This window comes from Phoca vitulina, unplaced genomic scaffold (genome assembly GCF_004348235.1).
Source record: "Phoca vitulina isolate PV1807 unplaced genomic scaffold, GSC_HSeal_1.0 scaffold18, whole genome shotgun sequence".
Lineage (NCBI taxonomy): Eukaryota > Metazoa > Chordata > Mammalia > Carnivora > Phocidae > Phoca > Phoca vitulina.
The window spans coordinates 32440855-32455911 of NW_022589721.1; the positions used below are offsets into that span (position 1 = coordinate 32440855).

General features: G+C 42.5%; 1 protein-coding gene across 16 annotated transcripts in view; it reads right to left on the reverse strand.

Moving 5' to 3' along the window:
• The window catches only part of PTK2 (protein tyrosine kinase 2), a 259862-nt gene that overhangs the window by 137671 nt on the left and 107134 nt on the right, over nucleotides 1-15057 (reverse strand). For all 16 annotated transcript variants that reach the window (XM_032415592.1, XM_032415591.1, XM_032415581.1 and 13 more), the window contains one exon: nucleotides 11262-11349. In XM_032415592.1, the coding sequence (XP_032271483.1) occupies nucleotides 11262-11349 (88 nt within the window). The remainder of the gene's footprint in view (nucleotides 1-11261; nucleotides 11350-15057) is intronic.

Below are 15057 nucleotides of genomic sequence, written 5' to 3' on the forward strand. Positions count from 1 at the left end.
AGCTGTGTTAGAAGAGCACACTGCAGAGCCACCCATTCCACGGCTGTTTCCAGGGTGCCGTTCACATCCTCCAGACACACTGGGCCAATAATTATGCTGGATACAGAAATGAGCAACACCAAAAATAGCTACGGAAATACAATGGACTCTTACTAAGAACTCATCTAATCCATGAGCACTTAGACTTTAAGAAGCAACTGACCTCATCTGAATCGCAAACTGCTTTAGACCCTCCCCATGCTGTCACAAGCGAAAGCAAGAAAAAGATCTCTATTTCCATGCAAATTTGCAGTGGATGTATCTTCTGAACTCCAAACTACAGACAGTCCCAGCAGCATTCTTTGGACCCCAATGGCAAGGGCAAAGAAAATTTACATATTTCAAAATCCACGTAACTCTGTAAATGACATGCTTCCACCTCACCATCACCTGTATGTGATTAATCTGCAAAGTCATAACATGTGTAAAATCTAATATAAAGAGAAGAATCTTGGAATGAGCACCGGGTGTTATAAGCAACTGATGAATCACTAAATTCTACCTCTGAAACTAATAATACACTCTATGTTAATTAAATTGAATTTAAATTTAAAAAAAAAAAGAGAAGAATCCAAAAGAATTCCATAAGCAGCTTCTGAGTAATGATTATGCTCAATCACAGTACCTGGCAGACTGCTAGCTAGACCTGAGAGCACCTGTCAGTGTGAAGACACTTCCCAAGATGAAATATGTAAGATCTCCTTATAGAATAGCATCAAGAGATCAACATCTGCAACTGACAATAGAGAGCACTATTCTGAACCTCAGTTAGTGAAATGTTATCGCTCCCCCAAAAGGAAGTCCATTATTCTCATTAGCAGAACTGTATTACAAAAAACTACACTCAATCATTATATTATGAATTTCACCGATACAAAATTTTGTGGAAATCCGTCTTGTCTCTTACTATAGAAGTATTTCAAACACCCTTGGTTTTGCCTCTTAGTGCTCAACTCTGAAGTTATTTACTCTCGGGCCCTTCACAGAAAAAGTGTGTTGACCTCTGCCCTAGAAAAAAAATGCCAAAGATCCTGCTCTTCAACTATTACCTCCTAGCCTGTCAGCTCACTTGCTCAAAAGATTTCTACTCCCCAGTTAAATACTCTGTCTACCTTACATCATATGTCATCATCCTGACCTTCCCTTGCAAAGACCCCCAACTTCCCAATCTCTAATTATCCCTTTATTCTAACTCTCTGACAAAACCAACACCTACTCAACAAACCACCTACCTCCTTCGCCAAGCTTATTGCTGAGCAACTACAGAAACTATAATACAATATAAGCTTTGCCTCAGTTCATGATGCCAAACCTCGAACGGTTGGCTGAAACTGTCCAGAAACTCAGCAATGTTTGCCTAGGAAGTTTGCCAACACACTGATTCACACTTCCTCCAGTCACTTCACCACATGTCTTTCTTACAGCAAAAAGTTTTCGATGGGAATATCCTCTTCAATGTACCAAGAATCCAGAACTCGATGTGCGCTGTACTCGCCTACTCATTCCTTTCTCTTAGGGGAGGAGCGATGACCAGTCACCTAGCCATAGGCAACCATATGCTATTTCTGATCTGAACATCATTTCCTCTCAAAACCTTTGCCTTATTTTCTGCATTAGCACCTAGACCTCGGTGGTTAATAATATTTATTAACAGAATAAGTGAGCAAATGAATGAATTAATAAAGTCTTCAAATTGGGGTTTGGGTACCTCTGTAAATATCATTTTCCATGTAAATAAGCAACAATAATTTCTACTGTTTACACATAGTAGGTATTTAAGACTGATTCAAACTGATTTACTCAATCCACTAAATTAAGTTAAAAGCTTTAATCCTAGAATCATTTTGTTTATACTTCAACTGGCCCTTTCTCCTATATAGCAAAAAATAAATACGAATTTAAAAACAAAGTTTTTGCATCCTAAGTAGGTTTATTATTGCACACAAAAATAAAGGCACAAGAGATACATCAAGACATGTATTTCTGTGAGTTAGAGAAACACCACAGTTGTTCTGACTGAAATAGTCGATCTTAGTTTATAGTTTGGTTAGGACTTCAAAGAAACCACAGCAGAATATCAATTACATGCTGAGTAAAATTACCCCAAAGATAAAAATGTAGTGATCTGAAGGGGCACATGCACCCCAATGTTTATAGCAGCAACGTCCACAATAGCCAAACTGTGGAAAGAGCCTAAATGTCCATCAAGAGATGAATGGATAAAGAAGATGTGGTATGTGTGTATATATAATGGAATACTACACAGTCAACAAAATTATCTTAAAGCTTAATTATAATTTTTAAGCACTTTTCACAGGTGGCAAAACGTAATCGTATACTTTATTTCATTCATCAAAACCAGATTCACATTAGTTGCAAAAATGCAAACAGAGGCAATGATAATTTAATAGTCTCTGTAGAAAATCCCATTATGAACATGACTTAAAAGCTCTAGGAGTTGTTTTCCTACATCAACAGTCTACTGCTCTCGCTCTCAGAGCTCTGTGCCCATGGTCTGAAGTGATCGATGCGCCCTGCAGAGTGGACTGACCCCACATGAAGCCACCCCAGCAGACCCTCGGCTCCCTGCATCCCTACCGCAAGCCCTGTGGCAGCTTGTGTCTGCAAGAGCAGAGACGGCGAACCCCATCCGATTTCCCTGACGGCCCCCCAGAGAGGACGTTCTCTGAAGCCACCATGCACATTCACATACTGATGCTGTGCTCAGGCATTTTTCTTTAGGACTCAGGGTTCTATATGCTCAGTGTTCATTTCTCTTCTAAGACATTTCTTGACTACCTTTCATCTCCTACTAACTTTCAGTGGAATTCACTGCCTCTCATTTGTGAAATATACGTAATTTACTGAGCATTTAAGTGTGTGTATGTGGATAAAATTGCTTAAAAATACTGAGCACCCTGGCAGGCAGACTTGTATGTAACATGTCCCATAATCCTCGCAGCACCACTGTGAGTTGGCAGTAGCATCATCCCCAATGTAAAGCCTTAGAACAAGCCTAACGAGAATGAAGGTGACAACAGAGGGGCTGCCTATTATGTAAGGAGTACTACCAGGGCTGAGGTACATGCTTTCACATATGTTATTTGCAATCTTTACAATAATTCTTCAAGGTTGGTGTTAGTAGTCCCATTTTACACATAAAGATCAGGAAAGTTAATTCACCCAAGGTCACACAGCAAGTGTTTTAAGAGTGAGGACTCAAGCACCAGTCGGCCCACCCCTACAAGTCAGGCTTCAGCGTGTGCCCACATGGCCTCCAAACTCTCTCACAGGGAAGACCACAGTCTTCCTCTACAAGAAGACCAGGGGCGGGTGGAAGCACATCCCGTCACCCTGCTGCCTACAAGGGCTGACGTAATGACTTCCCGTGTACCGCATGCTTCGCCTGGCCACTCTCTCTTCATGTCACAGACAACTACTGTGTGCTGACCCCAAGTGCAGCACTTGAGCAAGTGTCTTTCAAGAAAAGACTTCTGAAAGCTGGTGTTTGGTTTGTTTGTTTTTAAAGATTTTATTTATTTATTTTAGAGAAAAAGAGAGAGAGTGTGTGAGCAGGGGAGGGGCAGAGGGAGAGAGAGAGAATCCCAAGAAGACTCCATGCTGAGCAGGGAGCCCAACGCGGAACTCGATCTCACAACCCTGAGATCATGACCTGCACTGGAACCAAGAGTCAGCTCTTAACCAACTGAGCCATCAGGCATCCCCGGTGTTTGGTTTTTCAAATTAATCTGTGTCCATGTTGATGTCAATTTCCTACTTCAAAAAATAGGGTATATTTGGACTTCCTTCTGTGGCAAGTACTGTTATTTATATTCATTAGTTTTTTCTTCTTATTCTGCGAGAGAATCAAACAACCCAAGTTCTGTAAATCCTCCTAGTGAGTGACTAAGCTTTGAGATTGGTTCTGGGGACTCCACGACCAGAGCGTTCCTACCAGTGTGAGAGTCTGTCAAAGTCCCTGAGGTGGGCTGAAGGCAAATTTATAATGCCTTCCCATTTCTGAAGTCTTTCATACAGAAGGATGACCAAGAAATATGGGCTGAATAGAGTAACTATGCAGGATTTACCTGAATCCTCAATAACATGAGTGCTTCTTGAATCAACAAAAATATACAGCAGTGGAAAAAGAAGAAGAAATGTACATTACTCAATCTATCAAATAAGTACAGAAAATAGACCTTCGAATAAGTCAGACTTAGACCTATATTTATTTTACCTTTTTTTTTTTTTTTTGAAAAGGACAGCTGATAATTACCATGTTGAAAATGTCAGGTGTTAAAAGAATCTCCCATTTGGAGCTGCCGTTTCAAAATGTTTTAACTGGCAGAAAGCTTTATAGCCAAGAAAATACAGATAAAGAAATCAATTTCTGATAATACAATTATCTGAATAAAAACTTGTAAAAATAAAAAATTTGAATAAAAAATCACAGGAACAAGAAACCACACACCCTGGCACCTCAATATTTCCCCAGGCATGTTCAGATTCTATTCCTCAGGGTGAGGTTACAGCTCTGCCCTTGGTATCTTCTTTCAACTTCCTACCAGAACTCCTTTTGTCAAATAAGTCGTAATTATGTTACAGGTCATGTTTTCAGGACAGGATGGATGGATGTATAGGTAACACAGGAACAACACATGTCTGAACTGCAAGGATCCACTTATGCATGGATTTTTTTTTTTTAAAGATTTTATTTATTTATTTGACAGAGAGAGACAGCGAGAGAGGGAACACAAGCAGGGGGAGTGGGAGAGGGAGAAGCAGACTCCCTGCAAAGTAGGGAGCCCGATGTGGGGCTCGATCCCAGGACCCCAGGACCATGACCTGAGCTGAAGGCAGTCGCTCAACCGACTGAGCCACCCAGGCGCCCGCATGGATTTTTTTTTTTTGATAAACACAGTACAGTCCTGTAAATGTAATTTCTCTTCCTTATGATTTCCTCAATAACATTTTTTATCTCTAGCTTACTTTATTGTAAGAATATTGTATATAATACAAACAACATACAAAATATGTTAATTGACTATATTATTAGTAAAGCTTCCTTCTGATCAACGCTAGGCTATTAGTAATTAAGTTTTGGGGGAGTCAAAAGTAATACATGAATTTATGACTGTGCAGGGGGTCAGCATCCCTCACCCCCGCATTGCTCAAGGGTCAACTGTACTCATTTTAATCTTAAAATATTTGTAGGAGAAAACAATGGGAACACCATGTCTGACCCATGCATTGTAAGAGCTGAAAATTTCGAGTGCCAGATGATTTCTATACAAGTTCTGCATCAATACAGATTTAGTTAATATGACAACTTCCTGACCAAACATGGGCATCACTCTTCAAACTAATGGCCACCATTATTTACAAAAGGTTGCCAACCAAATACACCTTTAACAAGTGAGATTTCAGAGAGATAAAGAGGAATAAAATGTTACATGGCAAAGGAAAAGTTTGATTTCGGGGTAAGGCATACTTTCCTTGTTTTATAATGAGCCATTAGCTTGAGCATCAAAACTTAGTTTTATAACTTCTGCTCTACAGTAAATAGGGTTATAACAAGATTCTAGTTATTTTTAGAGTGTGCTGATTAATATCTTTCAGAATATTCTAAAATGGGTCAAAAACATTTAGTGAATCATTTGCAGTATCTCACATTAGTAGTCACATTTAGGACATCTTTAACTGAAACTGTGCATCCACAAGATAATCTCCAACCAGTAGCCCAACATTCAATATAACTGCTGACATTGTTTCCTGCATGACACCATCTAAAACAATGGACAAAATGAATAGTGGGCATAGCTGAAATTTCTAAATAATAAAATTAAGGTAGTTTATTATAAGTGCTCTCTGTTTCCTGGGATCGGAATAGTGGTAGAGAGAATCCAAATATAATTCTTTTATTTCTACCCTGATAAAAGAGCCAAAATAATAAAAATACGTGTTCTTCTAAAATAGAGATGACAACAGGTAACACACTCAGGAGTATTTATTTACTCATCCCCAAGCTAGACCCTAAAGATTCCCACATGTGAAATTCAACCAAATAACAGCTCGTAACAAACATACAAGGAAACATATCACTGACTGAGAGTCAGTGTAAACCATCACCAACAGATGTCAAGCCCAAGAATTTCAGACGTTATAATTCAGATTCAGAAGAGACATTACCTCTACATGAAATGGTAAAGAAATAAAAGGCAGAAAAATCAGAAAACAGTAAGGGCCATTAACAACGGCCTGGCAGATTTTCTTAAAGGGGGAAGGGACACATTTTGCTAAATAAAAACTCAGCAAATGCATTACACATCAAAGTTGGTTGCGGCTGAGGAGAGTGGGCAGTGACGTGACAGATTTACCTGAATCGTGGATCCCCGGGGGACAAAGAGCCAAGACAGGAGAAGGAAGTGGATGCACAGGGAGGGCAGCCAGAGCAGTTCTAATGTGGACCCACATGGGGACCTCAGGCCAAGTCACAAAGAAGGGAGAAAAGGCAAGGTCTGAGTCGGTATCACAAGACATTTCAAAGAACTGATGAAAAGAGATGAGCCCCTGGTACAGGGTGCACATCACAGGTCAAGCAGGACAAAATGAGTGGAAATCCACACCTGGTTTGTAATAAAACTGCTGAACACTAAAGACAAAGAGAAGGTCTTAAAGCCACCCAGAGAGAAAGGACAGACAGATCACCTTCAAAGCCAGGATGACAGCCAACTTCTCAACAGCAATAATAAACATCAGAGTTCTGAGAGAAAACACTCCCTGGCCTGACTTGTACCCAGAAGCAGGAAAAAGAATCCCAGCCACACGGGAGGCCTGAACAACACTGTCAACAATCTTGAATTCATGGGTGTTCGTCACACTCTGCTCAACAATCACAGAACACACGTTCTCCTGCAAAACCAGAACCCTGACAAAATCTCAGTAGGTGGGAGGTGCTGAAATGGGTCTAAACAAAGTTGGAACAACTAGTATCAGATGAACCAGCCTCTAACCACAATTCAAAATTATTTTAGAAACGAACCAAATGGGATACATGTTTAAATCACCTTATGACAACTTCCATTTCTACCAAAACAGTGGACCAAATGTCCTGACAAGGCTGCTCACTGAAAACAACTAAAAGTGCTGAATAAAACTTTTTTTTTTTTTTTTTTAGTCTTCTGGAATGCTTCTGTGAGCTGGGTGACAAACAAACAAAACAATATCCAAACCCTAGTCAGGCCGCTGAGGGAATGCAGAGGGCTCAGGGAAAATCTCAGGTCAGCTTCTACCCTAGGCCAGAACCAAACACACACTCACTGTGAAATGTGACAACTTGCAAGGGGAAGTAAGGAAGGGGATGATGGACACACAGGACCACGTCTGCCTGCATGGAGTGAAAGGGTGGGGGCGGGGAGATGTGACAGGAACAGGGGACCAGGAGACATCAGGCATGTTCTCTTCATTTGGGCCATAGGATCACAGGCACTCACGCTAGTACTAAGTATCACACCGCACAAAAACATACATGTATTGTGTGTTACCAAACTAAACAGTTAAAAAGAATCAAGGTCATCAAATTCTGGGCCCCTTAAAAATGGATCCATTTAGCTTGGAATGCAGTGAAAATATACATATGCATATATGTATACATCTTACATATTTTCATCAAATAGTAAAGATTTTAAAAATTATAGAATGGCTATCATTTAACTCTGAGGCTTCTATTAAATAACTTGTCCCTGAACTCAGTGAAAATTTCCACACTCAAGTTCTTACAAAATATCTCTGGTTTCATTCGCATTTAAACAGGCCTTGGCTATAGATAGCTGCTGAAAGGCCAAATTTTTACTCACGCCGTGTGCGTGCGTGTGTGTGCGCATGTCTAAACAGGAGGCAGTTCTGAATTCCTAGCTGACTTTTCAACAATGGGATTCAGCCCGTTTCCTGCCTGCTCAGGTGAACATAGGGATCACCCATAATAGTTCCAGAAGTTCCACACGTGCAACAGGACAGACTCTGCACTGGAAGGTTAGCACAAGAAGCTGAATAGATATATAAATACCTGTCAAAGCAGTAATGCAAAAATCATACTATTTTCAAAACTTTGTTAGATCAGGGTAAAAATAAAAATCATACATCTTCTCACATAAATGGAATTACATTATATATGTTCTATACATGGCCTGTTTTAAACACCAGCATTTAACATAATGCCTTCCACGTGTACAGAGCTGTACCTCTCTCGTCAGGATGGGTGAATACATTTGAAACTCAGCAGAATTTATTTAACCAACCTTTTACTGACCCTATTGACACAATCTTCCAATTTCCCTTCTGTTAACAGGTGCACTGTTCCTATGAGCATCCTGTACCTACATATGCATGTAGATCTTACCTCTTTAGAGTAAACCCCTGGAAGGAGAATTCTTAGTTTGAGTATTAAATTGCCAATATTCAACTATTTTTCCGTGCCAAACTGCCAACAGCGCCACATACCAGCCTGAAGGATACGAATATACTCATGGCTCTTAGTATAGCTGCCAACTCATTGGCTGTGACGACAACAGTCCTCCCCCCTTCCCCGCTCCTCTCTGTGGTTTGCACACACTTTACCTCCCTGTCTCCTGTCCCCGGGACACTGGTACGGATCAGCCATCCACATGGGCAAGGGGCGGTATCATGACTGCACCTGTATTTCTTTTAAAATACAGGTACTTGGTAGAATACTATAAAATCATACACAAAATGAAAGCAATTATTAGGATAAAGATACTTTAAGTGATGTTTTAGAATATTTTCAGGACTTCCTAAAAATGTGCCATATGACTTCACAACTATAAAAGATTAAAAAGGGTCAGGCTGAGGAAGAGAAAGTGCAGGAACAGGAGAAAGCAGAGGGTGGGGTGGAGGCACACAGGAAGGAGAGGGATATGTCCTATCCTAGAAGGTGCCGCTCACACTTGTGTCTTGATCTGCAGATGGTAAATGCCGAATCCTCAGGAGCCTGGCGCTGCCTGGACGTCAAATAATGACGGGGTACGTGTACGGGGGACAATTCCACCTCATTTATCGGGATAGGTAATATACCTATTTTAGTAGATGAGACCTTTAGGCCCAGGGAGACGCACAAAGCTGTTACACGCAGTGAGCACACGACAGTATGTGCGCTCCCTCTCAGGTCCCATAAAGACTGTTCAACAGAATGACACAGGCTGCAGTGAGAGATGTCCTATGAGTAAGAGAAAACTGGGGCCACACCAGCACATACTTTTAGTCAGAGACAGAAGCAAGGTCTCGTCAAAGGAAAAACTAGGACAGCTGGCAGCAGCGTGGAAGGAACAAGAACGCGGCTGACTGCGAGGTCAGCCTACGAGTTATGAAAGGGAGGGACTGCGAGCTAATGAACCCTGTATTGTGAATTCCAGAAATCTGTGTCACTAAATAGTCATAGAATTCTTTGGGGGGTGGATTTTTTTCAAAGAAATTATGCCAAAAGTGATAAAGATTATTTATAAGAGAGAGAAACCCAAGGCAAACGTATAAGTTAACTAAACTCTCTTGTCACCTCCTTCACTCAAACACAAGGCTCATCAGACGGCTACGGAGGAGCTGGGAAAACACATACGAGGAGCAGTTTGTAAACTGGAAATCATCTCTGCAGTATGAGTGGGCCCCCAGCAATCTCAACTGGGATCTAAACATGACTTTTCTCTTTCCATTTTGCCAAACGTAAACTCCCTCTCCCATGCACTCTGAATCGAGGTAAACCTCCCAAGTTCCTGTCTGGCCCCATACCTCACACTTCACATTTCCGATGGCACAAGAAAACAGACCCAATATCTGGAAACAGCATCCTTGGCTTCCTGCTCTCACAGCTTGGATCTTGTAGGCAGGAATATCCAGTTTTGTCACATCGGGAAATAAAACGACCTACCTTCTTACCGCCTTCCTCCTGAAGTTAGCCTACCTCTTCTCTTTCCCAACACTACGCACCTGGACTGATGCAATCCACCTCTTTATTTTCATGTCCATTTGGATAAGTCTCACAGCCCTATCAAATCCACCCACTAAATGTGCTTTAGTTAGACCTTTATCTCCCCCGTTTCTTGCCTACATGGCTGGAGAGCCTCCTAACTTGCTTGCAGCCTTCTTAAGACCCATCTAGTCCATGACAGATGCTGCCATCACATCAGTGTGGTCTTATTTCACAACGACAAAAATTCTCATCAAGACATTTCACTAACTACATTCCTTAAATAGCTCTCCTTACTCTGCAGGAGAAAACCTACAACCTTCCCTTTTCATGATGTGGGCTCTATCTCCTCTCCTGTTTCTTCTCAGAACTTTTTAGCTCAGGTTTAAATGCACCATGTTTCCTAAAGTACATCTCTTCTTCATCTACAAAGCTGGGGACTCCTCACATGACACTTTCCAGGAGAGCCACCTGGGTTCCACACCTCCACGGAGTTAGCAGACCCTCCTGTGCACGGCCACATCCTCTGTGCTTCTCAACAACAGAGGACTGAGCACAAAGTACCTACTCACAGGAGATCCTCACCCAGGTGAGGAATTTAGGGGGCAGACTATCTTGTTTATTTCCTCTGCATTCTTGACCCACAGCAGACATTTAATAAATATTTTTATTAAAACAAAGAATGACCAAGTGCATTTGACTGCAGAACATGTGTGTGAATGTCAGCTATTCCTCGGACTTGTTCTTTGGCACTCTTCATGAAAACTAACAAGCAACGTATACTTGGCCAATTTGTGTTGGTTCATTTACGCCACATGTGCTTATTGCTTAACTAATATTTGAAGGGGTAAAAAGCAAGTAACTCAGTGCAAAAAAGTCAATTCTGCCTTTATTGTGCAAACTGCTCTTGAGATTATATGAATATAGTTGTCTCTGACAATAAATTCTACACCTGACCAATTTGTTGATATTCAAGCATGGTAATTATACTTGAATTAAAGACAAACCAATGCTTGTGTCACGTAGGATTTACTGTCTCCACATTAAAGAAGTATCTTTTAGGATTTGCGCAAGCATACAAAAATTCAGTGTCAAAAATTCAAAACTCACTGGGTAAAAGTCTCTCACTGCCATGCTGTGACAAATATACATTCTCCCAAATGTTAGGTTTTATCTAATTCTAAAATAAAACCAAGTAGGATCCAAAGACACAAAGAGAAAAGTATATTAAAGCACTCTCCTATACCTGTTGATAGAAGAAATTCAGAGTTGGCTTGTCTTCAGTAAACTGGTTTAGAAATCCTTTTGGCAAATAACGAATTCTCAATTCATATCTAAAAAATAATTCACAAAATAGAACAATTAGAAATAAGTAATTTTCTCAATTCATAATCTACAATTAACAGTATTACTGTGAGTATGGCATAACCAATTACTCTGAAATATTATTTTAAAAATAAGCTAAAATACAATCAATTTTTAAGCATTAATTTTCAAACTTTTCAGCACAAAGACTGCACCTCAATGTCTAGAGCTCAATGATCCTGCAAGGAGACAGAGCAGGGGAGAAGCCCAGAAGGCACCCGGTCCTAGCAGTCACTGTCCACCACAGGGCAGGGGCGGCACCTCCCCACACTTCCCCCAACAGCTGACCTGATGCGCATGGAATCACACAGAACGTACTCTTTCGTGTCTGGCCTTTGTTCATTCACTGGCATTCTTGTGAGACTGACCCTGTCTAGCAGCTGACAGTCGCTCATAGCTGGAAAGTGCTGTATTGCATGAAATACCACATCACTGCTAAGGGTCATTTGAGTTACTCCTGCTTTGGCTATTATGAGGATACTGCTGTAAACACTCTTTATTTCTTCCTCTAAGAATAAAATAATTTAATTGTTCAGGAAGCCACGCTTCAAGAGTGGTCGAAACAAATTTCATCAGAATGCTCTCCCCGTATCTCTCTCTCTCATGCATGTCCTTTGGTGAACGTGTGTACGCACTTCTGTTGGGCACATGGGCTTGGACTGGGAGTGTAACACACACACACCTGCGTTTGCAGATGCCACCCGTCAGGGAGCTGAAGAAGCCATACCAGCATGGGGTGTTCTGGATCCTCTCCACCCCCACCTCTGCCCAGCATTTCTCTTTCATTGCACTCACTGATATTTACCTCGGTAAGTGTAGAGTGGGCTGGGAGCAGCCTTATCTGATGACTGGCCATTTTGGAAATCTCCTCTTGTGAAACATCTGTTTTTTTCTGAAGGGTTGTGGGTCCCCCCCTCCCTAACCCCCAGCTGACCTGTAGGCCTGCCTGCCTTACATGTTCAGGGTGTGAGGTCATTGTGAGACTCCTATCCTCTACCACTCCAAGGCTTGTCTTTCACTTTCTGGATGGTTTCTTGTAAAAATTATTTTAAAAATCTTTTTATTTTAATGTTATCTTTTGAGGAAGAAGGTTCATAATTTTTATGCAGCCCTATTTATTCTTTTCCTTTTTAGGAAATTCTTGCAGTGTTTTGTTTATAAAGTATTTGCCTACCCAAAGGTTATAGGAAGATCTATTTTTTCTAAAATTTTATTTACTGATGTTTAAAAAAAATGCAATAGTCTCATAAGGAAAACATGCAAACAAAGTAGTAAATACAATTCTTTTGGTTCACTTAAGGGTGGAAAAAAATGCAAGGTACACATACACAAGTTCTGCTAAGATTTTTAAGTGTCCATCATCATTAAAACACACAACCGCCAAATGATTAGGTTCCCTTCTGCTTCTCCTCAGAACGAGGTCAACAATTTCCTGCAGGTATTCTATGTGGGGCGGTCATCTGTGGAAGCACACTAGAGTTCATTTATTTTGAACCGAGGACTTACCAGGCACTTTACATGCACTGTTTCTCCTAAGCCACATAACCGTCAGACAACAGACGTGGAGTGAGTCACATTGAGCAGATTAGGAAGACAGTGCTCTGCAAGAAGCAGCGATCGGTCCCGAGGCTGCACGTTCGGGATCAAACAGGACACAGGAGGCTTTTGCTAGGAATGTTATCGCATTTAACGATAAGGAAACAGACCCCGGATCAAACACTGGGCCCTGCTGTGACCAGCCAGCAGCCTGACGATGCTGACGATGCCTCAACGGACACGTCATGGCTACTCTGGGCCTGACAGTGATGGTGATAAGGACGTGACCCTCAGCCTCCTTGTAGTCAGCAACGGCCCTGACAGAAGCAGGAAGAACGTGGGCGCTGGACGGGGGCCGCCTGGTCTGGGCCTGTGGCTCCGTGGCCCATCCATGGTCTGCCATCACCGCTCTGCGCCTTGGTGTCTTCACAAGGTTGTCGGGAGAAATAAATGAGCCAGTGAGCGCAGAACACCGAGCACACTCTCTGGCACACAGTGATCGTGGGCTTCACGGCTTGCTTATGACATGAGCAGTTACTCCACAAATACTGATTCCAGCACCCAGACCAGCCAAGGTACAACCCCAGGGGGTGGGAAGACACCAGGGAATAAAACAGGCAAAGTGCCGGCCCTCGAAAAGTTTATATACAATTTGTGGTGAAAGTCAGACAGCAAATACACAAATATCTAGGAGGTGGCAGTAAATGCGACAAAGACAAATTAGCAAGGTAAGGGGAGTCACAGGGGATGAAATATATTCTGCACAGGGTAGCCGGCAGAGGACACTCTGATTCAGTGATAGCCGAATGAAGATCTGAGGGGAGGAAAGGAGTCATTCAGTCATGTGCAGGGACAAGAGTTCCGATCTGATGGAAGAGAATGGGTGACGGCCCTGAGGCTAGAGAATGCACGGGAAGGCAAAGGCAGCTCGAGCCCACGGGAAGGCTGCAGGGCGAGGTAGGATCGGGAGGTGGCAGATCACGGAGGCCCCTGCCTGTCATGATGACGGGGCTCGGAGCACTGTGAGCACAGCAGGGTCGTCGCAGGAGGTACATTCCTCAGAGCAGGCAGGCGATAGTGTGTAGGACAATAGGGACCAGGGGAAGCAGCAGGAGGCCCCGGCTGAGAAGTGATGACCCTGTTTTCACTGATGGGGAAAATGTTTCAGGGCATTACTGGGTAAGTGGCTCAAGGTCCCACAGGTGTCACGAGGCAGACGCCCCCCCCCTCCCCCCCGCAGCGATTACATGCACTGATGCTGCGGAGCAAAACGAAACCGAGAGAGGGCCCTGCGGCTCGAAACCAGGGGACAGAACTGATCTGACTCCTGTGCAGGTAGGCAAGCTCCTCAGACCGTGAGGAGGATTCTGGCCCCCGCTTCAATCCGCAGTCTAGCCTATCCGCCCCCCACAGCCCCGCTGAACTGCCCAAGGTTGCCTGGTCTAACCGCATTCCATCACGCCGGCTCAGTCCTTAAACCACGGCACCCAACCCCCACAGCCCACGGCCCACGAGTGCTGACACTCCCATGCCCCTCTCATCTCTGCCCGTGAAACTTAGCGCTCTCCTCACCTTCTGTTACTATGTTACTATTCCAAGAGCCTGACGGCATCCTGAAACACATTCCCACTACTCTGCTATATGCCATTCCATGGATTTCCGAATAGCAGCTAAATATAACATGCCCCAAACAAATAATCCTTTTGCTTCTTCTGAGTAATAACTTCCTATTAAGGCCACTGACACTAACCTCCTCAGTCTTACCACCCACAATGAGCACCAAGATACCCATGAGCTAACCAACTAATGGCGGGGAGGAGTAGGAAGTGTTTGGACAGAGACTCTGTTAACCTTGATACACAGAAGGGTCAGCTAGCCAGTCTGCATGTAGCTAAACAAAGTACACCTTCCAGAAACAACACAGATGTCGTTTCTTGATGGGCCTTGCAAATAATGTGGTATGGACAGCTCTTTCTCACAACAGACTTCCATTTAAAAATCCTCAAAAGAAGGATGGAAACAGAAATTCATCATTAGGCAAAAATTATTAGCAGTAACAGCTGTAAGAAAGAATCATCAATGGTAATGAGACTAATGGGTGAGAAAACAATGAGAAACAGGATATCTGCATAGTCTCAATA